This window comes from Ylistrum balloti, unplaced genomic scaffold, assembly GCF_031769215.1.
Source record: "Ylistrum balloti isolate Yb309-2 unplaced genomic scaffold, AGI_CSIRO_Ybal_v1 Utg371048, whole genome shotgun sequence".
NCBI lineage: Eukaryota > Metazoa > Mollusca > Bivalvia > Pectinida > Pectinidae > Ylistrum > Ylistrum balloti.
The window spans coordinates 68,328-91,553 of NW_026782580.1; the positions used below are offsets into that span (position 1 = coordinate 68,328).

At 35.2% G+C, this 23,226-nt stretch overlaps 1 protein-coding gene across 1 annotated transcript in view; it reads left to right on the forward strand.

Annotated features, from left to right (window-relative positions):
• The window catches only part of LOC132560328 (ectopic P granules protein 5 homolog), a 35,010-nt gene extending 14,400 nt beyond the window's left edge, over positions 1–20,610 (forward strand). Inside the window, exons 20-45 of the mRNA XM_060225000.1 lie at positions 90–196; positions 495–837; positions 1,037–1,203; positions 1,779–1,936; positions 2,297–2,384; positions 3,059–3,182; positions 3,351–3,486; positions 4,184–4,355; positions 4,529–4,619; positions 5,307–5,384; positions 5,718–5,860; positions 6,539–6,707; positions 7,079–7,273; positions 7,904–8,035; positions 8,663–8,744; positions 10,360–10,505; positions 10,713–10,905; positions 11,064–11,234; positions 11,609–11,784; positions 12,458–12,652; positions 13,253–13,410; positions 13,630–13,829; positions 14,496–14,744; positions 15,375–15,594; positions 16,673–16,879; positions 17,998–20,610. Coding sequence (XP_060080983.1) covers positions 90–196; positions 495–837; positions 1,037–1,203; positions 1,779–1,936; positions 2,297–2,384; positions 3,059–3,182; positions 3,351–3,486; positions 4,184–4,355; positions 4,529–4,619; positions 5,307–5,384; positions 5,718–5,860; positions 6,539–6,707; positions 7,079–7,273; positions 7,904–8,035; positions 8,663–8,744; positions 10,360–10,505; positions 10,713–10,905; positions 11,064–11,234; positions 11,609–11,784; positions 12,458–12,652; positions 13,253–13,410; positions 13,630–13,829; positions 14,496–14,744; positions 15,375–15,594; positions 16,673–16,879; positions 17,998–18,304 — 4,407 coding nt within the window. The 3' untranslated portion in view covers positions 18,305–20,610. The remainder of the gene's footprint in view (positions 1–89; positions 197–494; positions 838–1,036; positions 1,204–1,778; positions 1,937–2,296; positions 2,385–3,058; positions 3,183–3,350; positions 3,487–4,183; positions 4,356–4,528; positions 4,620–5,306; positions 5,385–5,717; positions 5,861–6,538; positions 6,708–7,078; positions 7,274–7,903; positions 8,036–8,662; positions 8,745–10,359; positions 10,506–10,712; positions 10,906–11,063; positions 11,235–11,608; positions 11,785–12,457; positions 12,653–13,252; positions 13,411–13,629; positions 13,830–14,495; positions 14,745–15,374; positions 15,595–16,672; positions 16,880–17,997) is intronic.
• Positions 20,611–23,226: the final 2,616 nt, after the last annotated feature.

Sequence of the window (23,226 nt, forward strand, 5' to 3'; positions counted from 1 at the left end):
TGATAAAATATTTTTTTATGTGATGCAAAACTTTTATCACACTGTTCTGATGCTAGTTTTATGGCAGATCTTTTTCACTCTTTTTTAAGGACTGTATAGACAAAGCTGCTACTTTACCAGGCAACTCAGCCCTCTTTGTCGCAGTAGACTTCTGGATTCGTGTCATTATCAAGACACCCAAGTGGTTCCAGGATAGGTGAGATCTCTGAACTTATCTGAAGAACTCTATTTGCATTTTGATAAATGTTCAAGACACGTAAAATGATAGGTTATAAAAAGGAGTAAGATATATCAGAAAAGGCAGTAACACTACAGCAGGCCAGTTATTATTTAATGGTATTTAGTCATTCAGCTTTCTGTCACGCGCTGAATTTAACTCAAATGACATGTAGTTATAGTTCTGTATCACTATGAGTATATCTTGTCAGAAGTAATGTGTGCTCCTTGTCTTTTTCTGTGATAATACAGTCTACTGATTTTGTGTCTATCCACAGGAATTGCTGCTATATAGTGGATAACCTTGTGAAGGTGGCCTTCACTCACAAGGTCGGCATGGAGTTGATACAGCCGTCCTTTCAGGAGACTTTCCAAGGTCACTATAAAGAGAGTGCCCAGCAAGGAGCCATGTCTACCCTTGTCAGCTGGATGTCCTCAGGGAGCAATTGTGCCATGATCCCATCCCTCATAGAACGCTTGGCCACTCCTGAGACCTTTGGTTGGCTAACATTCCTTATATTGGACATTGAGTATCATGCTGAAGCTGAAAGCAAAGTGTGGTATACACTGAAGGAAGAAATCCACATCGAGCCCAAGCTGTCACCAGAACAGGCTCTTAAGGTATAATCAAAATTGGTTCTAGGTTTGGCTCAAGTATGGCTTTTTCTAGATGCTCTAATTTTGAACTGTCATTAGAGACAAATGAAAATGATTTTGTATCTTAAAATTATATGTTTAGAATTATGTTTGTAAAGTTCATAAAGATTGTATAAGTACATCAGCTGTATATATTATATAGGTCATGTTAAATGTTTAACAGAAAGCTGTGACCAAACTGAAGCTACAGGTGTCTCCGGGGCTACACAGCCTTAATATCTATCGATGGGGGCGCCAGGCCCTGGACATGGATGTAGAACACCCCATGGCACCCCTTGTCTGGCAACGCTTCTTTGGCCTATTTCTTGGTAGAATGTTATCTCAGGTCAGGTAGGTGCAAGTTTTTGCTCTAAATGCACAGTATATTACCTAGAAGTGATGAGTGTGTTTTATCTTTGGAGAATTAACAGGTTTGATAGAACATCTAATGTGATTAATTAAATGTGTCATTGTTTTTCCAGTAGAATTTTTAAGCTTGTGAAATCATTGTGAAGGATAATTTGGGCTAAATCTATGAAATTTTAAACATGTATTATTATGTTGATTCTAAGTTCTTTGAAAACATTAGAACTGCTTTGGTGTATTGTAGACAAACTTACTTAGCAAAATTTTAGATGTAAATTTTATGGCATAACTTATGATAAACTTGCACATGTTTTGAAAGAGATTGTCAAGGCTCATCAGAAAGCTTAACAAAATTTTTAGGTATATCTTCAATTCATAAACATCTTAAGTCCAAATGGTCAAACTTTGAATGTGGCCTGGTTATAAAAAATTAGGGGAGATAACTTCCAATTGTAAGGAACGATAACACAATTTTACATATTCAAATATCTAAAAGCTAATTGATAGGATTTCTGTCATGTACAATAGTGGAACATCATATGTTTGAATGTTAACAACAGCATGCAACAGCGAGCCAGTGTTGGAGAGAAGTTCTATGATGTAAGCAAGCATACCTCTGAACTTAAAAAGATGAAGAAAAAATTGAAGGAAGCAGTGGATTATCACATCAATTACCAGTCACAGATACAACACCAGGAGGCTGAGTCCACCAGGGCTGGTATGTTATACTGTTAGTCTAAAGCAGGGTAGGCCAGATATGAAAAGGTCAAAAAGTGTTCAGCAAATCCATGAAAATAAACACCTCACTCAAATTAATGACTTCTCAGTAACAATGCTTTTACAGATTTTGTTTGATGAGCTTTATTTGTATTTTTTTAAATCAGAATATTGTCATTGAGACACATGTGTATTACGATAGATGTTCTTTACATCCATATAGTGAAACTTTCATTCATTAAAAAGTATGATTTGACCATTTTATTAGAAAACCACATAATTTTGACCTGTAAAAAATGTAACATAAAAGCAGTGATGTAATCCCACTTATACTCTAATTCTGTGATGTTGTATCTGATAGAGGAAAGGCGAGAAGAGACCGGGGAGGTACAAACATTAGAGGAACAGTCCTTCCTTCCCAGGCGTGACTTCCATCAACAGCTCACAAGGTTTGTAGGGTATACTTTGTAAGTTCATAGGTCAGAGGTTAAGTGTCAGATTGATGAGCCATAGGTCATATCTACTAGTTGGAAATTGGGATGGCTGATATATGGCAACATTTATTAGTATTGTTGTGTACTAGTAACAAAAACGGTTAACCATGGAAGCACCACATGAGAAAGTCCTGTTGTCTTGAAGTAAAACGCTGACATTTCATAATACAGTCTTAGCTTGTGTAAGTGCAGAATATAGTCATCTTACTGAGTTAAGGTTAGACTGGAATATTCTGATTCAAGTAGGAAAAGTGCCCAACATAAGGCAATGATGGGCTAGTTTTTAAAGATTTGATCATTGGTAGGACCCTGCTGATAAATTATGTATCAGACCCCGCTGATAAATTATGTATCGGACCCTGCTGATAAATTATGTATCAGACCCCGCTTATAAATTATGTATCGGACCCTGCTGATAAATTATGTATCAGACCCCGCTGATAAATCATGTATCGGACCCTGATGATAAATCATGTATCGGACCCTGCGGATGAATTATGTAGCAGACCATGCTGAAAAATTATGTAACGGGTTAGTAACCTAGAGCTTGATCTACTCCAAATTAAGGGTTACTGCTGACCATAGTCAAAATGAAATAATCAACACTTTGGTTGACTTGTCTTTTTCAGATTGTACCAGACCTTTCAATTGTGGACGGAGGAGCCAATGTTACATGATGCTAAACTTTATCTACCTGCCCTTCCTCCACAGTACCAGTCAGATAGACTCCTCCTGCTGTTTCAGAACCAAGTGGTATGTACCATTCAGTCAAGCAGATGGGGGAAGAAAACCAGAAAAAATGAATTTTTCAGAACACATTTTTTTTAGAATTATCATAATAGATACAGGAAAAAAAATGAACCTCTTAGTGACTGGACATGATAACAGTGTTATTAGTAGTTGAAAATGTTTAATTTTTAGGATCCATGGCTGGAGACAGTTGACCATGACAGAGTTGTGTTTGAGCTGGCCCAAATGACAAGTGAATGGAACTCATCACTCCTGGGATCAGAGGTCATACATACCATTACCAAGGAAACAGGGATTACAGCTACAGGTAAGTAAAGGATTCTTTCATACAATATCCCGTATCTTCATGACTGAGAAATAGTAGGTATGGAGAGAACCAACACCTTTAAGTCTGTGGAGGCAGGTGTGTTTAGGGATGGATATCTAATGGTATTTAATAGAGATTGTAATGATATGTGAATGAAAGATACTCCAACATACAGGAACAGTTGTTTGTCTTTAATAGTGACACACTGTTGACATGTTTCAGCATGGTCTCCATGATGACTGCCTAGCAGTCGAAACATGTTGACAATGTGTCACCATTTAAGACAAACAACTGCACATTGAGAATTTTTCATCCATTTATTATAATCAGGACTGGTTAATAAAACTTGAGATTTGAAGGCAAACAAAACAATAAACCTTTAGGTTCTGAAGATGGTTGGCCTAGCCAACCGAAACATGTCAACAAATAAAATCTAAGTTACAGAATCCCTGATGTTGATGGCTCCATCCTGTATTTACTTTAGATAAACAATAAACATGTAACAATAAATAAAACAACACATCTAAAATAATACATATACAAGTAAATGAAACAACACCTGAGATTCACTTCAATATTATTCTTTTCCATAATAAAGTTCTTCCAGAAAAAAAAGAAATAGCTTTTCCTGTCCTTTTTTGTGCTGTTCCACATGTGATACTACACTGATTATAAGAAATCACTTTCTGTTCCCTAGCAACAGAAAAGATAAAAAATCGTCTGGAAAATCATGACCCTGTGAGAATGCTGCCTGACCTGCCACCTCTGAAGGCAGTCGTTGAGGACATTAGTATCACTGTTATGCAGGACAGAGCAGCCATAATGCATGTGTTGAAAGCAGATCTCGTTGCACTGAAAGAATATGCCAAGTGAGTTAGAACCTAATTAAGTTGGCATTTTGAAGTTATTTGTAGTGAATTTTGATATTTTTGATTGATAAGATACTGAAAATTTCTCACATTTATATTTGTGATATGCTACCAAATGGGTGATATGAGATACATGATCACTAGACATTTTAAGTGGTTGTCTGCCCCAACAGGTCGTTTACTGCCCGGACATCACAACATGTCGCCTGTGATGAGGACTTCAGTAGATTGCTACCCCAACTTTACTACAACAGACCTAAACAGGTACTTTAATTGATCAGTAATTGACCAGATAAACTTATCATGCACTTATTGTCCATACTTATCAACAAAAACAGGTACTTTTATTGATCAGTAATTGGCCAAAACTTATCATCCATTAAATGCCAAATGGGTCCACTTATTGTCCATTATAATCAACAAAAACAAGTATACTTCTTTTCCTTATTGGACCAAACTAGTTACATTAATTGTACATAATCATCTGTTGAATAATTTGACAGTGATGTAGATGTTAACAACTCTGTCCAATAAGAAATTATTTTGTGCAAAATTCATACCCCTTGTAAGTTGTTTTGATTTGTTACTTGAAATTATAGGACAGAACAAGAGACCAAAAATAACCTACTACCCCAATATTAATTTTTTCCTTGAACAGAAATATTTTCTGTGCTATGTCTTTGATACCCATGATACCTTTGATGTGTTGTTGCCTGAATATGATGACTAAGTGGAATGTCCAGGTTGTGTCATAATTTCTCTTTTATCTTGTATCCAATGTCATAATTTTAGAACTTAAATACTTGACTTTACATTACAATAACTGTTAAAAACTCATGATCACATAATTCAAACAAACAGACTTAACAAGCAACTAAAAGAGAGCAAGCAAGCAAATAAATATTTATACGTCATCTTTCTGGTAATATCTAGTTATGATTAATGTTTCAGGTGAAGGTCACCATAGAGTGTAAGAGTTCCATCAACCCCTTACACAAGTGTTCTAACCCAGCTGTTGTCATTGTTAATGTGAGCAATACCATTTGTCATATTAAGAGTGAACTTAAGTTTTATGTCATAACATTGGTACTGGTTTTTAGCAGTGTAAAGGTTAAAGTTTCTCTAATGCCAATGAATTTGTTATAATATGTAGTAAGAACTTTGTGTTAAATCTCTATAAATTTCATCTCAAATCCTAGACTATTAGAAGAAAATATTATTACTGTTAAACTGTTAAATTTATAAATATTAAAACACATCAAGTAATGCTTATTGTCAATTTAAAGCAATCATGAACACAAATGATTAATAATGTTTTAATAATGGCAAGCAGTAGTTATCTTCCCATTGTTGATTCACCAGATCAGGGAAAAGGCTACAGATGAGGTGGTCCAGAGACAGACTGATGAGAACCGAGCCGAGTTTAAACAGCTGTTGATAGAGGGAGTCAATCCTCCCCCACAGAATGTTTGTGTGTCTGTTGTCCACGTAGAGAATGCCATCACGTAAGTAGTCAGTCCACAACAATTGTTTACGGTATACCTCTCTGATAGACATTGTGGCAAGCGGTTGGATGGCAGGTGGCAAAGTAGAAATGCACTCACCTTTCACCTTTACATTCGGAAATCAATACCTGGAACGGATCGAAAAAGTTAAGCCCCTCCATGCACTTCCATCCTGGTCAACAAGAGTGATTAATATAAGTTGGAAAACTTGGTTTGCAATTATTGCTGCATAGATATAAGTTAATGTATTAATAGACATTTTTAAAGTTATTGTAATGTGAATACTTCCATGCTTGACAGTTGTAATACTATAATTTTTATCATGGTGTCACATTTAGTTTTACATTGTGTAGACTTCTCTGTGCAAGTAAACCAACTTGATTTTTACAAGATCTACTGGAAGGGTATGTTTGAGACATAAGTTCCTGCCTCAGGTGTGACATATTACAAAACATTCAACCTGTGATATGGAGATTACTTTTGAATAAGTAAAATCTATTGAATAAATGCATAACTTTGTAGAATGTCGGTGAAACTATCAATAAATGCATAACTTTGTAGAATGTCGGTGAAACTATCAATAAATGCATAACTTTGTAGAATGTCTGTGAAACTATCAATAAATGCATAACTTTGTAGAATGTCGGTGAAACTATCAATAAATGCATAACTTTGTAGAATGTTGGTGAAACTATCCCGAAGCTGTACAGATGATGCCCGATTGTCTTACTACAATGATGTGGCATGCTCATTGTTCTTTCACCTGGCAGAATCATTCAACCATGATATTCAGTTTTACCCACCGACTCGACAATTCTTTTCTTCTTGTATGGACTTACTTGGAAAGGTACCTTTGTGGTTCAATAACCCATTTCTATTCTGCTCCTAGAAAAAAATTCAGAATAAAGTAGTGATGATTCATCTATCTGTCTATACATTTAAGGGTATATCTACCATACTGATATGTGAATTAGAGGTTGTATCATGTATCTGAAATGAGTTACTACAACATATATATTTTGATTGGTCTGTCTATAACATGTAACTAAATGTCAAAAAGAGAGATACTAATTAGAATGACTTTAACAAAGTCAAGGTCAATTTCAGTGACATGTGTAAAGTATACTAAATACAATGCAGATTTCTGATTTAAAAGAAAAATGAGATCTATACTATTAATGCTATACTTTATTAAAATGTTTCCTTGGTTGCCTATAGGAGTTTATACAACAAAATGCAAGTCAGACAGAGTTTGTGCTGCAGTTTTCATTGGACAATCCAACTATGGCTGGCCACATGTCACCACACTTCATCCCACTCAACAGTGCCCATCGTTATGTGACCATGTATGAACGCCTGGTTCAGGTCCTACAACAAAAGGCCCCTCACCTTGTGTTTACACTCCTTACAAAGGTAAAACTTGGCCATAAACACCTGTTTATTTGACTATCATTCAAGATGTTTAGTATTACAGGTTTTTCTTGCATTTTCCTATAATTAGCCCATCAATATATATATCAATTCTGCAGCAATGCCAGCAAAATAATATTTCCTTGTCATGTGATATCGAGTCGGAGAATATATGTCTATGCAAGAAAAACAGTACCAGCTTTGATAGTGCATTTGATAAATTCACCAACTATAGGAACTGGTGTCAAATCAGAAATGAAGTTTGTAGAGTATGGATGTTTTAAGAACTGACCTCATCTCATACAAGTAATGATGGATTTTGATTAAGATTAACGACAATATGTTTCGTTATAAATCACTGTGTGAACACCCAGATCATACTCTGTACAGTGGTTGATTTCCAATATTTTTTCAGTGACTTCTCATTGGAAAGAAGGTAAAACTTAAACATGTTGATTTGATTACAAATTTCAAAGAATCAGTTTTAAATTGTTGTGAATCATTCTACAGATCATATGGTTTCTTTATATTGTTATATAATACAGCTTTCACTTTGAAAAGCCAAAGAGACATAATTATTGTAGTAAGTGATCTACTCTATATCTGTGATGATTTGAGATGTTCTGTTGATAGTTTGACATCGACGAATGGATGACAAAGGCAACTCCAGCCCAGACAGAGATAAAACGATATGGAGAGGTGTTAGGACGGGCCTTGTATAGCTGTGGGGCCAACCCAGACAGCAAGCATGAGCTAGTGTTTGAGGTATGTACAGCTGTTGGACCAACCAAGACAGCAAACATAAGCTGGTGTTCAAGATATGTACAGTTGTGGGGCCAACTCCGACAGCAAGCTTAAGTTAGTTAGTGTTTGAGGTATGAACAGCTGTGTGGCCAACCCAAACAGTAAACATAACCTTGTGTTTATGGTATATGCAGTTGTGTGGCCAACCCAGACAGCAAGCAAAAGCTAGTAGATCAAGCTTAAACTTTATACAGTGTTTTCTTATTGAAAGTGCTTACTTTGGATTGCTTTTCATCTTCAAAGGTCAAAGGTCAAGGTCAGTTACTTTTAATAAAAAAATCAGTTTCCCTAGGACAACTCAAATTGAAACAATAACCTTACCAATGGTACTTGCTTGTGTCAAAAGGTCAAAAGTCAAGGTCATGGTAGCTGTGAAAAGAAAATTGGTTTTGTGTGATTTCTGGAGTTTTCTGTGGACAGTTAGACTCAAACTTCATACAATGCTTCTTAACCAAAGGGGCTTGTTGGAGATTGCTTTTCAGATTGGATTGTCCCGATGTTTTATATACTTCTTCCAGTTTGGAGATTTACATACAAACACACAGGGAATATTCAAGGTCATTCTTAAAAAAACTTTTATATTTTCAGATTTACTGTACACATCTGAACAAGCTGCTCCAACACAGATTTCCAAGCAATGTCATGGTGGTCCTGAATATACTATTACAGGGTAGGTAGCTGATCAGTCACAAGTACTGGTGTATAGTCATTGATTCAGCAAATATACCTTAGATAAAGTCCTGAGTGACCTATTCTTATTGCTTTTTGCCTGTTGTCATCAATTGTGCTTCATCTGTTACCAGTTGTGTGACTCTAAACAATTTACAATTTCAACTTCTTCTCACAAACCACAAGGCCATTTTCATTGAACTTTCTCAGGAACCTTTGTTGGTTAAAAGGTGTCCCATGCTATATTGATATTTAGCATAATTTGTTTGATTTTCATTGGAAATAATTCAAACTTGGTCAGTATTATTGTGGAATTGTTGTTAAATGGTATACATATTCTCACTTTTGCTGACTAACAATTTAAAAAAGATCTTCTCAAAACCAAGATATATTAAAAACAAATACTTTTCTTAAATAGAAGAGTCTTAAGATGCTGAATCAAAATCATGAATTAGATGATAGCAGGGTTTCACATTTTCCCTTGGGGAGAGGGTAAAATGGTTTATGTTGGAATCTTGCATTTTTGAACATAATTTACTTATCATAATTTCCATTGGAAATAACTAACTTGGTTGGAATATCTTGTATTGGATGGCAGTTTGATGGTATGCAGTTATTGACCCTAGCTGTTTAGACACACACACCCCCCCCCCCCCCCCCCCCAAAGGCTCATATGCAGGACCAAAAGAATAAGATTGCTTGAAATTTCAAAAAATCTTCTTTTCAAGACTGAAATATGGTAGGTTCTTATGGTGCTTTACCAATATTGTGAATATTATGACCTCAGGGTTTCGAATTTCCCTCTAGAGAAGGGAAGAATTTACTCTTTCTTCTATTATAATAGAAAAACCGATTGCCATTCAAAATAATTCAAATTTGGTAAGAGTTACTAGTATCTTATAGTACTTTGATGGTAGTCACCTATTGACCCTGGCTGACCCCCAGAGACCTGAGGGGTGGTGCCAATATGATAGAATCAGATATAGCCTGATGGAGGAATCTGAAGATGTTTTACCATATTGTGCATTCTGTGACCCCAGTGTTCTCTATTTCCCCAGAAATGGGGATTAAGTTTACTTTTATCATATTTTATAATCAACTAACATGGACATGTATGAAAGAAAATTATATTTTAGGGCTTTATTTTAAAATTTGATACTAATTCAAACTTTGTTAGAATTATTATCATTGGTGTTACTTTAATATTATACACAGCTTACATTCACTTTTCATATACAGTGTAATTCAGGTCATTTTTAATTACATATTTCAACAACAAAAATGGCAGTTTTAGACATAATAGAACTCAGGTGATTGTTACTGTCCTTTTACTTATCCATATTTTCATTTTTAATTGAATGTTCCAAGTAAATTACGGTATTTTTTGTCAAATTCCTCATACCTGACCACAGTGAAATACAGTGAGAGATAAGTAATTACAGAAATAGAAAATGAGAAATATCATTCTTTATATGTCCAAATGTAGAACTGAATATGTAATAATTAAAACAAGTGTGTTGATGATTCACAAGATCAGAGTCCCAGTCCAATTCTTATGGCTTCTCAATTTAAATTATAACTTATATAAAGAGTATCACATGATTATTTTTCGACAGGTTCAGACAACCAACAGATCCACGTAAAGTGCTGGAACCTCTTACATATGGCCTGTTTTGGAAACAAAGAGGTGCAAAGGGAAGGGTCACCTAGTAAGGAAAATGAACAGGAAGTTGTACTGACCACCGACCTCACAACTGACCAGGTAGATACAGAGAGAGAATTATACTTACCTGGGTAGTAAGCGTCGAACTCATCAGAACATATCAGATAGTGCTTTTAGATTTTGAGTATATGTGCATATATGCTACACAAGATAGTACTTAATTATATCATGATTGTCAGGAAGATAATTGTACATCCTGTGTATAAGATTCCCTCTTTACATACATTAATGTTCATCATGATGCAGGTTCAAGAGGTGCTCCAGTGGATGGGTACCTACTACCTCCAGCTGAGGATGTCTTCATCAGACATGTCCATGTTTGGCCTCTACCCCAGTCTACAGCAATACATCCCCTACCTAAAGTGTATCATCAGGGATCTGTTGGTGTGCCTCACTCACAAGATGGCATCACAGATACAAGATGACAACTATAACCAAGGTATATTGACTTGTGATCAATTGTTTGACTCAACAATTTCAAGGTTAACTTAGTAACTTAGTAAAATCAGCATAAATGATGAGAGCATATTTAGAAATAAAAACTACAACATTATCCAAAGCCATTTCAAATGACATGATTGCTTTCTCTGTTGGCAGTACTGGACTTGCTTTGGCAGACAACACTAGCAACCTTTAACCCCTGGTTACAAACTCACTCCAACCAGGATGGACCTCTGTTTCCATGGATACAGGCTGATGCAGAGTCTGGTAAAGAGCTGGTGAAGGCCTTCAGACACGTGGTGTTTACTATCTTCACAACCTTCCAGTGTAAGTGAAAAATTCATTTTTATATTTTATTGATATATTTTAGAATTTTTATATGTTTGATAGGAATATGTTTGTAAAGGTATCTTTTAACTATGGCTTTCCTGCTTTTTATTTTGATGGTCATTATGACACATCAAGGCTCATATCTTTATCTAATTAAACATAATTATAAGCAAAATATTGTGAAGATGTTTCTACTATATATTGGGGAAATTTTTATTTGACATTTATTTACACTCATAAGGAAGATCAGAATTAGTGTGATGTTGATTTTTATGTTGACAATGGAATTGCTGTATATGTATGTTTGTAGGATACCCTTGTAAACAAGGACATAAATAGTGTTGTGATGAAAACCTTGTTGACTTTAACAGATGTATGTGTGCCGTACCAGCGAGACATCCTCTCAGAGGTGTGGCAGTACTTTGCATGTGTGCTTTGTACTAGGACAACACCCTCACATGTGACACAGGTTTACACAGAGGTTCTACGACACCTGCCCTGGGACAGACTCACTCCAAGCATTCCAGTCCTACACTCTATGGTGCAGGTACCTACAGTGATAGATTTTTCAAATTTTCAAAATGCAGTTCTTAAGACACTTTAGAAACTTTGGAACTTTGAATTCTAAGGTACCGTTTCCTAATAATCCTTTTTTTAAGAACTGATAACACTGACATTGTCTAGATTTAAGGTCATTTTCAAAATGCAGTTCTTAAGACACTTTAGAAACTTTGGAAGAAATCTAAGGTACCGTTTCCTAATAATCCTTTTTTTTTTTTTTTTTTAAAGCACTGATAACACTGACATTGTCTTGATTTAAGGTCACTAGATTGTAAACAATATGACTAAATTAGCAAAAAAAAGACTGCTGCATTCATTTGGATCTAGATTACAACAGGTAGATATCACAAAATGAATTTCAGACCTCCTTGTCAAGTCACATGACCACTCCAAATCTATGGGTTAAATAAAATGAGACCATTCTTTAGAATCAGTCTATTTCCCTGTACCATACAAGTCACATGACCACTCCAAATCTATGGGTTAAATAAAATGACACCATTCTTTAGAATCAGTCTATTTCCCTGTACCATACAAGTCACATGACCACTCCAAATCTATGGGTTAAATAAAATGACACCATTCTTTCGAATCATTCTATTACCCTGTACCGTACAAGTCATATGATCTTCTGATAAGTAACTACTATTCTTTCACAGCTTAAGGACACCAACAGTGCTGAAAGTTTTGAGTTACTGGCCCACATTGTATGCCAGGTGGACTGGACTAGTGTACTTCAGTTCTACAGTCAGTCTTACCCAGGGGAATCCTTCCCTGGGGAGGGGCAGGGCAAGGTTCTGAACTGTGTCCTCATCCTCTTCACCCAGAGTTTTGGCGATCAGAAACACATTGAGGTAGATAATTAAATAAATCTATGGATGACTATCAGAAATGACAGGTTTTGTGTTACTTTAAATATGTACCGTTGTGGAAAACTCTGTGATTCAACAACTTATTAAGAAATATTGGATTCATGCACAAAGGAAAAGAGACAATTCTTCAATATTTATTACATGCACCAATGTTATGTAAAATGAGAAGAGAGTTGTGATAAATTTACACTGTTGGTTTATATCCATACCAGTCACATACAATTTGAACTGTTTATGAATTATTGTAATGACTGTGTTACTGTATAGTTGGTAATATTTGTGCATTATTTAATTTTACTATATTTGCAGTCATAAAACATATGTGAGATTAAATACCAAGTGACCTTTTAACAGAGAAGCAAAATATAAGGACATTAATGTTATTGGCTGTGTACATAGATATCAGTGTGTAGACAAAAGCGAAATTTAATCCCTTCGAAGTAGCAGTAACTGGGTCAGCAACGAAATATTAGCCCTGTAAATTTAAACAACAATACAGTATGATAATGATAGTGAAATAAATACTGAATGTATATATAAACTAATATACTTAACTAAAATGGTATATGTGGCTTGCTTTAGATCCCCATGCTTGAACAGAAGATGCAGATAGCAGAGAAATATGATTGGCAGATGTTGACCTCTGACAGTTTCCGCCATGCCTGTAATTGGCTGCTTCAGACTTGTGACCCAGCATGTGTGTTGGTGGAAAGGTCTTCATCAACTGCTCTAGGCATAAGGTCAGTACATACATGTCATGTTTTAATTTCCTTTTATCAGTATTTCTGTGATCGGATAAGAAACATGATTGATAAAGCAGATATCATCCTGTTAGGGATTGTGTTATTTCTTCATTCAGAGACAATAGTGCCAAAGTTTTTATCTTGTCGGTAATGATCACAGTTTCACACATTTGTTAATTTATCATTGTCAGTATAGAATGCAAACACTCTTGACAGATTGATCAAAGCAGCATCAGGATTCAGTGTCCACTACTCCAGTCAGTGGACATCCGAATTGTCCTCCAAGCGTCAGTGTTATGTCCACACAGTCGTCCAGCTCCTGTGTCAGTGTACTTTTTCGACCAACACTAATTTGGGGACTCTGTCTACTGCCATCCTCAACCTCATGACTGAAGTAGAGACTGTCAGTGCCTCAGGTATTGTATTACAACATTACATACTCAAGTCACATTGAAATTTGTTTAAAAAGGGAACAAATAATAACTTTATAAAGTTACATAAGGTATAAGGTCAAGGTTAAAGTTGCTGTATGAAAAACAGAAAAATTTCAGGTGGAAAATTACGGTAGTTATAGCCTAATTGCATTCACAAATGAAATTTTTTTATCATTTAGGAAATAAAACGGGTCATACGATGTATTTGAAATAGGCCATGGTGAAAGTATATAATGTTCAGTATTTTCCCTTTTTATTGAAACTTTGTTTTTCATGATTATTTTATTGCTGTTTCTTTGCAATTACTTTCATATCACGAAGATTTTATTGAAAAAATTCAATGGGTATTTTGCAACAGGCTTAAGCCTATAAAAGCCCTCTTCCTGATCTTAAACTTGAATTTTGACAGTGATGAACTTTCTGGCATACATTGAATCAATCAGAAGAGCATAACACTAGTAAATTGTAATTTAATAACTTGCACAAGCAAATGGAAATAGAAGCCTTGTTCTCATACATATTCAGCAATGTACTTACAGAATTTTAAGGTTTCTGATTTCAATTCATTTGCATTCCTCACTCTGAAGTTAGTAAAGAAAATATGATTTCTGTAGGATTCAATTTGATATGACACATAATTTGTTGAAGTGGTGGATTTGAGAATGCAACGAGATGAAACCTTAGATTTGGTAAAAGAAATCTTTGGTTTACTAAACAACTGTAACCCAGAAAACAGTTCCCTGGATGTTGTCATGACAACGGTCATCGAGTGGCTGCAGTCATCACCACAGAGCATTCTCCTGTTGCCTTGTGTCAAGGCTGCATCTCGTTGTCTTGCCTCCCACTCACAGATTGTATGCATTGTGGAAGAATGCATCCATGTGTATTTTAAGGGAGGTAAGTTAATAAAGCATTCAAATACTTCAAGGGATGTAACTCTGATTTTAGGACATTCATTTGAAGAGACATTATATTTGAAGGTCTGATATGTTTTGTTGGAATGCTAGTATAATCATCGTCAAGTTATTGGAGAGAGAAGATTGATATTGATTTGTATTCATTGAATTATTTTTTTATATTTATGCCATCTTTCGTTTTGTTGTTCAGGAATTGGTTGAGTACTACAGGAGTACATAGAGAATCATATTCATCCTTTCTGGCATCTCGTCCTGCCTATTGCTTCTTGCTTCATAGTTATTACTCTAACAACTTGATTTATTTTCTGATTTTGATCAGAATGGATAAGAAGACCAATGATCAAATATGATAAATGTGTGATTTTGTCTCCAGGTTCAATGTCAAGGTCCCTTTTGATATTTTGCAGAATTTCATCAATTTATTTGCAGGGGACCTGGATTATTTACATCTTACACTAATTATTTATTCTATTTTAATGATTTGACAGAAAGTACAAATATTAAAAAAAATATTTAACAGTATAACATACGTAACATATACAAAGTTATAATTACCCCAGAAACCTTACTGACAGATCTGTTACATCCTGTAAACGATTTCCTGTTGTAGGTATGGACCAGACTGCCGGTGGAGGATGGGACCAGGTGTTAGCTGCTATACAGATACCAGACTTAAATACCGAAGAGTTCCTGGACACTGCCCTACAGGAAGAGTCCTATCTATTGTTATATGGTTACTGTGTCCTTCAGCAACCCCTCTGTCTAGATGCTGGACAATTCTCAAACCTTGTAAACATTATATTGACCTGGATCAATAAAGCTAAGCCAACGTAAGTCAATTATATAGCCGTGAATTACACTTTACATTGATATTAGATAATACAATGCAACTTCCCCAGAATAACGCCCTCTTAATTATAATAATAAAAACCTTACCCTTACCGATCCCTCTCAATTCCTAATACCAAAACGATTTTGTGTCCTAAATGATTAATATATAATGAAAATCACTTATGAAACCAGCCTTACCTAAACAATCAAGGCCTGGGTTCTGACTAGGGAATTGTGAAATCAACACCTGTGGTGACAGTTGTAAGATTAGTACTGGTGCAGAGTCAGAAAGTTTTACATCTTAATCGTGAGTTATGGAATAATGTTACTTTAACACATACAGAATGGAAATATTAATCGATACAGAATGGAAATATTAATTGATTCTTGTTACAAAAGAAAAGTTTTCATATTGATATACTGATTATGTTGGTCGTATGTAAGGTTACGTCACTTCCGAGATTGCAAGGCAATGCATACATTTCTAGATTTCTATAAGACTAAAACTGCCTAAAGAATATCACATATTTTTCACTTTATGGAAATATTTTTACTCTATAAAACCTTTCTCTCTGTTTTCATTTGGACATGTCCAGTGTAAATGCTGAAACTGAATGAAATGGTTAATGTAATATGCAAAACAGAATCTGTTGAAATCTATCCAAGTCCGCACTGGTCAAATTGCTTCACTTCTACAAACTAAACCCTCCCTAAACCTGCCAAATATTCATGTCCCTTACATGATCAGTTTGAGTCATGTGAACAAACATCCTAGTGGTCATGAAATGAAAGGGTGATTTATTTGAGTTGAGCTTTGTTGTTGGGGGTAGGAGTGATTTATAAATTTTATGAACACTGACAGATGTTGCAGTGACTTTTTTTATTTCATGAATAAGACCAAGGCTGATTTTACATATTAGGCAATTTAAATAGTTAGAATGGTTGACGTCACTATATACCCCACCAACATGGAATTACAGGTAGGAGGTAAAGACAAATTATTCCAAATCTTTAGAAACATCTTATGATTTATAATAAACATCAAAAAAAATTCTTTGTTTTCCAATTGATTTGTAGTGCTGAAAACGAATCCAAGCTGATGCTGCTGTGCTTTAAGCTGCTGGATCTTGTGCTGCGACAGCTTGACTTTGGAACTAAGCATGCATACTGCATCAAGACTCTCAATGCCTTTGTATCAGCTCTACATCAGATGGGAGAGGACCGAGCCTCAACTGGGATCCTCGGAGCTATCGGTTTGGGCAAACGATCCACACTGTCAACAAAGTAAGAGTTATAATTTGTAACGGATTCCAAGGATACGGTCGTTAGTGATACAGATTTGTAACGAATTCCAAGGATACGGTCGTTAGTGATACAGATTTGTAACGAATTCCAAGGATACGGTCGTTAGTGATACAGATTTGTAACGGATTCCAAGGATACGGTCGTTAGTGATACAGATTTGTAACGGATTCCAAGGATACGGTCGTTAGTGATACAGATTTGTAACGGATTCCAAGGATACGGTCGTTAGTGATACAGATAACCTTGATTTAGCATTTTTACATATCTGTTAAATTCCTGTGAACTTGAGAATATATGTTTAGGGTACATATCATTGATATGTGTACTCTATATTGATCATAGTGTCTGTATCCACAGTTATAAATCAAATCATAGCTAGTTTTTTTTAATCTATATTTTTCTGCTCCATTGACTTTGGTAACACTTCATTAAGCATGAGTATATATTACATACTTCATTGTTCACCCATACAGGCTAAGAAAAATGTTCCATTCTGATTATTATCTTGTTATCTAGAAATGTTGCGTTGATAATACTTCAGTGGTATACCTATCATAGCATTTATGTTGCTGATGCTAAAATTGACCAGTAATCTTTATATCAGATAACTCAGTGTTTTATATATTTCTATATACCGGTATTTACGTTGCTGATGCTAAAATTGACCAGTAATCTTTATATCAGATAAGTCAGTGTTTTATATATTTCTATATACCGGTATTTACATTGCTGATGCTAAAATTGACCAGTAATCTTTATATCAGATAAGTCAGTGTTTTATATATTTCTATATACCGGTATTTACATTGCTGATGCTAAAATTGACCAGTAATCTTTATATCAGATAAGTCAGTGTTTTATATATTTCTATATACCGGTATTTACAAAGATTATACATGTATCAGTGATTTATCAAGATTTGTTGTATTAAGTGCTTGTTCAGCAAATTATGAAGTTGACCTGTATCTTTTACAGTTTTTTTTAAAGATTAATGTCAATCCTGTATTATTTACCAGACTATTGACAGTATCTTGTTATAACTCATGAAAAATATTTTTTCTTGAGTTGTAATTATGTTATATTTTATTTCCTTCCAGGTTTCGTGTCATTGCTCGCAGTCTGTCAGCAATGGTGTCCTCACAGATATATGGAGACACACTACTGCGCATGCAGCCAAATGAACCACTTGCCAACACCACTCAGACAAAGACTGAGATTGCAGCTCTTCAGGCACTGAAGTCCAATAAGCAGTATCAACAGTATCGAAGCCAAATTCAGACAGCATGTGACATTGTTAAGAATGAAAGCAATTGTCTGCAGGATGTCTTTATACTACTGCGTAGTATGTGTGTGGCATTCTACCCAGATAAGGAATATCTGTCAGTGATTAACCAGTACAAATAACTTCATCAGAACATAATCACAGGTCATGTGATCTGTTATATATATCATAGCCACAGGTCATATGATCTGTTTTGTATATACTGCATCATGTTATAGCTTCAGAGCATGTGATCAGTATGTATACTTTATCAGAGCATAGCTTCATTACAGGTCATAATATCTGTTGTAATCTTTATCAAAGCCTAGCTACAGTACTGGTCATATGACCTGTTTGCAACTTTCATTAGAGCATTGCTACAGATCATGTGATCTGTTTGTTTACTTCATCAGACCACAGGTAATGTGATATGTTTGTGTACTTCATCAGAGCACAGGTCATGTGATCTGTTTTTTTACTTCATCAGAGAACGGATCATGTGGTATCTTGCCAAGTAACACCTTGATGTTGTACTGTCATTGGTGTACCTATAAAAAGCTTTGAACTTTTATCCATTGTAAAATACATGTGGAATGTGATAGGAGAAATATTTTGAATCATAATTCAACAGACATGCAGTATGATTGAGAAACCAGTTTTGTCATTAGTCTAAATATTCTGACATTCTATCTTTTGATCCATGCGCAATGATATGCATGTGAAAATGACAATTGCTTTCCACAGTCATCATTTGAATGCCAACTCAGGTGCTGGTCACTTATTTCTCTCACTTTATGTAGTGCTGGAGTTCTGATATTCTTTGATTCTTGGTCGATATAAAAAAGTTGATGGAACATCAGAATTATTCTGACTATTTTGTTTTGTGATACAGACATTGTGATAAATAAATATCTCATGTGATACTTATGCTACTAATGAACACATCATGTGATATATTGTTATAAATAACATTGTCATGTGATACATTTCTGTAATTAACCTTTTATCTTGTTTGACGTTCAGTGAGGTTTACGTAGCCACCAGCTACCACACACAGACTCTGCGACTGTCCGTGGAGTGATCAACCCTGCGAACAAACTGTGAACCAGTGATTATTGTCTTGTACTTCGTGTTAATAGACTTGTAGCTTTAAATTATGATTTGTAGAAAAGTGTTTATATTTGATTTTGTAGCTGTAGTATATCAGATTCGCTATACTTCATCTTAAAATTTCTGTTTATGTCCTTAATCAAAACTTCTATATATGTACTAAGCTATTGGGAGAAATGATAATTTTTTTTTAACGTTGTTTAATAAGAAGCTCATAAAGGCTAATATAAACCCAGTCCTGTTATAAACAGATTTACGTTTCACTTCATATTTTCAATAGTTTAATAAATTATGAATAACTTGGATGAAATGTAACTTCAAATTAATTGTGTAGGAAGACAGTCGTCCATTTCAATAAATTATGTAGGTAAGATACAGTATCAGAAGAACGAAAGAACAGGCAAGTCCTATATCAGTACAGAGTTCTTCCATAGAAGATGCTACCCATTTTTACTGCTAATTAGTCTGGATCGCATTTCCTGTTTGTCGTTTCCTATTGTTAGCTGTAGTATAATGTACCTGTCCGTGTAAAAACTGAATCTCCAGATGTCTCAAAGAGCTTCATAATACAGTAAAGTAACTCTTGTAGTATTGATTCATCTAGTTAGAGTTTCCTTCCTGGTACATTTACGTTGTTTAAGAAAAACCAAATCTTTAATTAATATTTTTATTTTCTTTGATTTGAATGTCTTTTATTACATGTCCAACTAACTGTGCAATTACATGACCTCCATTATCATTATAATGTACATGTTGTATATAAAATTGAGATTTTCTTACAGTAAATTATATTGTAGTGAAATATAGGAAGGTCAGAACCTGTATAGCCATACCTTTTGCTTAAGTTCAATAGAACCTATCATCAACCTTGCCACTGGTACATGTACATATAATAATCAAAATACATATTGAAAATTGTTTAAATACTCATCTCTGTGAATTCTTACTCTTGAATCTTGTTATTGAGATTGTAAGAATGTATAAACACATCAGTTATAAAATGACATGTATGATTGTAAGCCATACAATATCTTTTACTCATCTGAATGTCCAGAAATATCATATTTTGATGTCCTTTATACATGATAATCCCAGTCTGACACTTTATGTGCTAACCCCAATGGCTTATTGCTAGATGTATAAAGTAATGGAACAGAGGTAGCATCACCAAAATATCTTAGTTTGTCCTGTATTGTAGCCCAGAAGATGGAGATCGGAGAGGTTGGAATGAGGTTAAAGTTGAGATGGGAAAGGGAGTAGTTAAGATTGCATTGGGAGTTGTTTGGATTGGGGCTAAGAGTGGGCAGAATGGATTGGGGCTAAGAGTGGGCGGAATGGATTGGGACTATGAGGGGGTGGGATGGATTAGGGCTAAGAGTGGGCGGGGTGGATTGGGGCTAAGAGTGGGCGGGGTGGATTGGGGCTAAGAGTGGGCGGAATGGATTGGGGCTAAGAGGGGGTGGGATGGATTGGGGCTAAGAGTGGGCGGGGTGGATTGGGGCTAAGAGTGGGCGGGGTGGATTGGGGCTAAGAGTGGGCGGGGTGGATTGGGGCTAAGAGTGGGCGGGGTGGATTGGGGCTAAGAGGGGGCGGGGTGGATTGGGGCTAAGAGTGGGCGGGGTAGATTGGGGCTAAGAGTGGGCGGGATAGTAGTTGAAATGGAGTTGGGAGTGGTTGGGATGGGAGTGATTGAGATTGGGTTGGGAGTTGTTTGGAATGGGAGTTGTTGGGATAGGAGTGATTGAGATTGGGTTGGAAGTTGTTTGGGATGGGGCTAGGAGTGGTTGTGATAGTTGAGATTGGGGTAGAAGTGGTTGGGTAGAGAGTGATTGAGATTTGGTTGGGAGTTGTTTGGGATGGAAGTGTGTATGTAGGGAGTGATTGAGATTGGTTGGGAGTTGTTTGGGAGTTGTTTGGGATGGAAGTGTGTATGTAGGGAGTGATTGAGATTGGGTTGGGAGTTGTTTGGGATGGGGCTAGGAGTGGTTGTGATAGTAGTTGAGATTGGGGTAGAAGTGGTTGGGTAGAGAGTGATTGAGATTTGGTTGGGAGTTGTTTGGGATGGGAGTGGTTGGGTAGAAAGTGATTGAGATTGGTTTGGGAGTTGTTTGGGATGGGGCTAGGAGTGGTTGTGATAGTAGTTGAGATTAGGGTAGGAATGGTTGGGTAGGGAGTGATTTAGATTGAATCAGGGTGGTTGGGTCAGGAGTAGTTGAAATTGGGCTGGGAGTACCTGGGAAGGATAGGAGTGGTTGAGATTTGGATGGGAGTGGTTGAGAATGGGTTGGGTGTAGTTGGGACGGTAACGGTTTAGAATGGGTTGGGTGTTGTTGGGACAGGAATGGTTTAGAATGGTCGGGTGTTGCTGGGATAAAAGTGCTTGAGATAGAGTTGAAGTACCATAGTTGAGATGAGGGGTGCTAGTACAAGTATATTTTCATGAATGAACACTGTTAATGATTTAGTAAATAACAATAATAGATCAGAATTTTACAGGAATTATTAAAAAGGGTTTGATTAAATGATGCAGAATTACATAAATTGATCATAATCAGTCTGAAAAGTAAGATAGGTAGGATCAATATTAGTCAGTGTTTTTACTCAGTTTTGTGATTGAGATAATATTATACCTATCATGTATAATATAGGAAATATGTAAGTTATTTGATAATGTACATTTTATGTACTGAGAAAAGGTGAATAATATGATAGTGATATTTTTGTTATATTAAATTATGTACATTATATGTAATATAAATAAAATATGTTGCTTGGTATATGGTATTTTTACATTATGTAAGATGTAAGTGATATTGTTTTGTATTATCTGTAATGTACAGAGTTGTATAAGTTGTGATGTGTTCATGTGTTAATTGTTGCATGGTATATTAGTTTCTTAATTTGTTTTATATATATATCAAAGTTTCTATATACAATGTATATAAATATATATTCAGATATCAGTTACATTTAAGTCTGGAGTAATAATATATATTTTGTTAGTTTTTGTCCATCACTTTAGAGAGGGTATGACTATGATTAAACCTTTAATTTATTTATTCATGAACGTTTTAATCTGCTGCTTTCTTCCTTAGTTTCAAAACAATTCACCAATTATCATTTGTGATAGGGTTTGACCAATAATCATTTAAAATTGTGATCATCACTTGAAAAAAATCAACTTAATTGTAACTATCATACCTCAAACACAGAGGTCATTCATCTAATTTTCAAGTTATTGACAAAAATAGCTATAATGAAAAACAGGAACAGTAAAAACGAGGAAAAATGATTAAAATAAATATCAAAAGTAATTATACAGTTTCTTTATAAATAATGAAATATTATATCAACCACAAGATGCTACAAGGTGACAGCTCCTTAAAATAACGTGTCCGTTCATGTGGCCTTAAACCCAACAAATGGACAAAACAATGTTAAATGTTTAGAAAGTTATTGGGATCTGAAAGTTATTTTAAAAACGTGTCCCTCAATACACAACTAAACACCCTCATTTATTGAAAGTCATCAACACTGCATGTGATTTGGAGTTTATAAATATATACACATATAATCAAACTATCGGGTGTGTGGTTTCAACATTGACACTTATCACTAGGCTTAAATAGTACATTACAGCTGATTGTAGGAAATGCATGCTTTTGAATTTATTTTTAGACACTAATTATAACTAAAACTAAATTAAATATATGTATTTTTTTTTTTTTTTTTTAGACATTGCAATATTTTAGTCATACTCGGAAAAAATGTTCGAATAGTGTGTGATTATGAGTCTGTTGTTGGATTTATTGAGAAAGTTTTTTTCGAGAATTGTTTTTGAATTGTTTTTGTTGTGAAAGTTAAATTCACCAAATGAGAGAGTTATCTTTCTTACATTGTATATCGTGGCTGTTGTGAAGATATTAAAAATGAATTTTGGCATACCCGGTCTTTA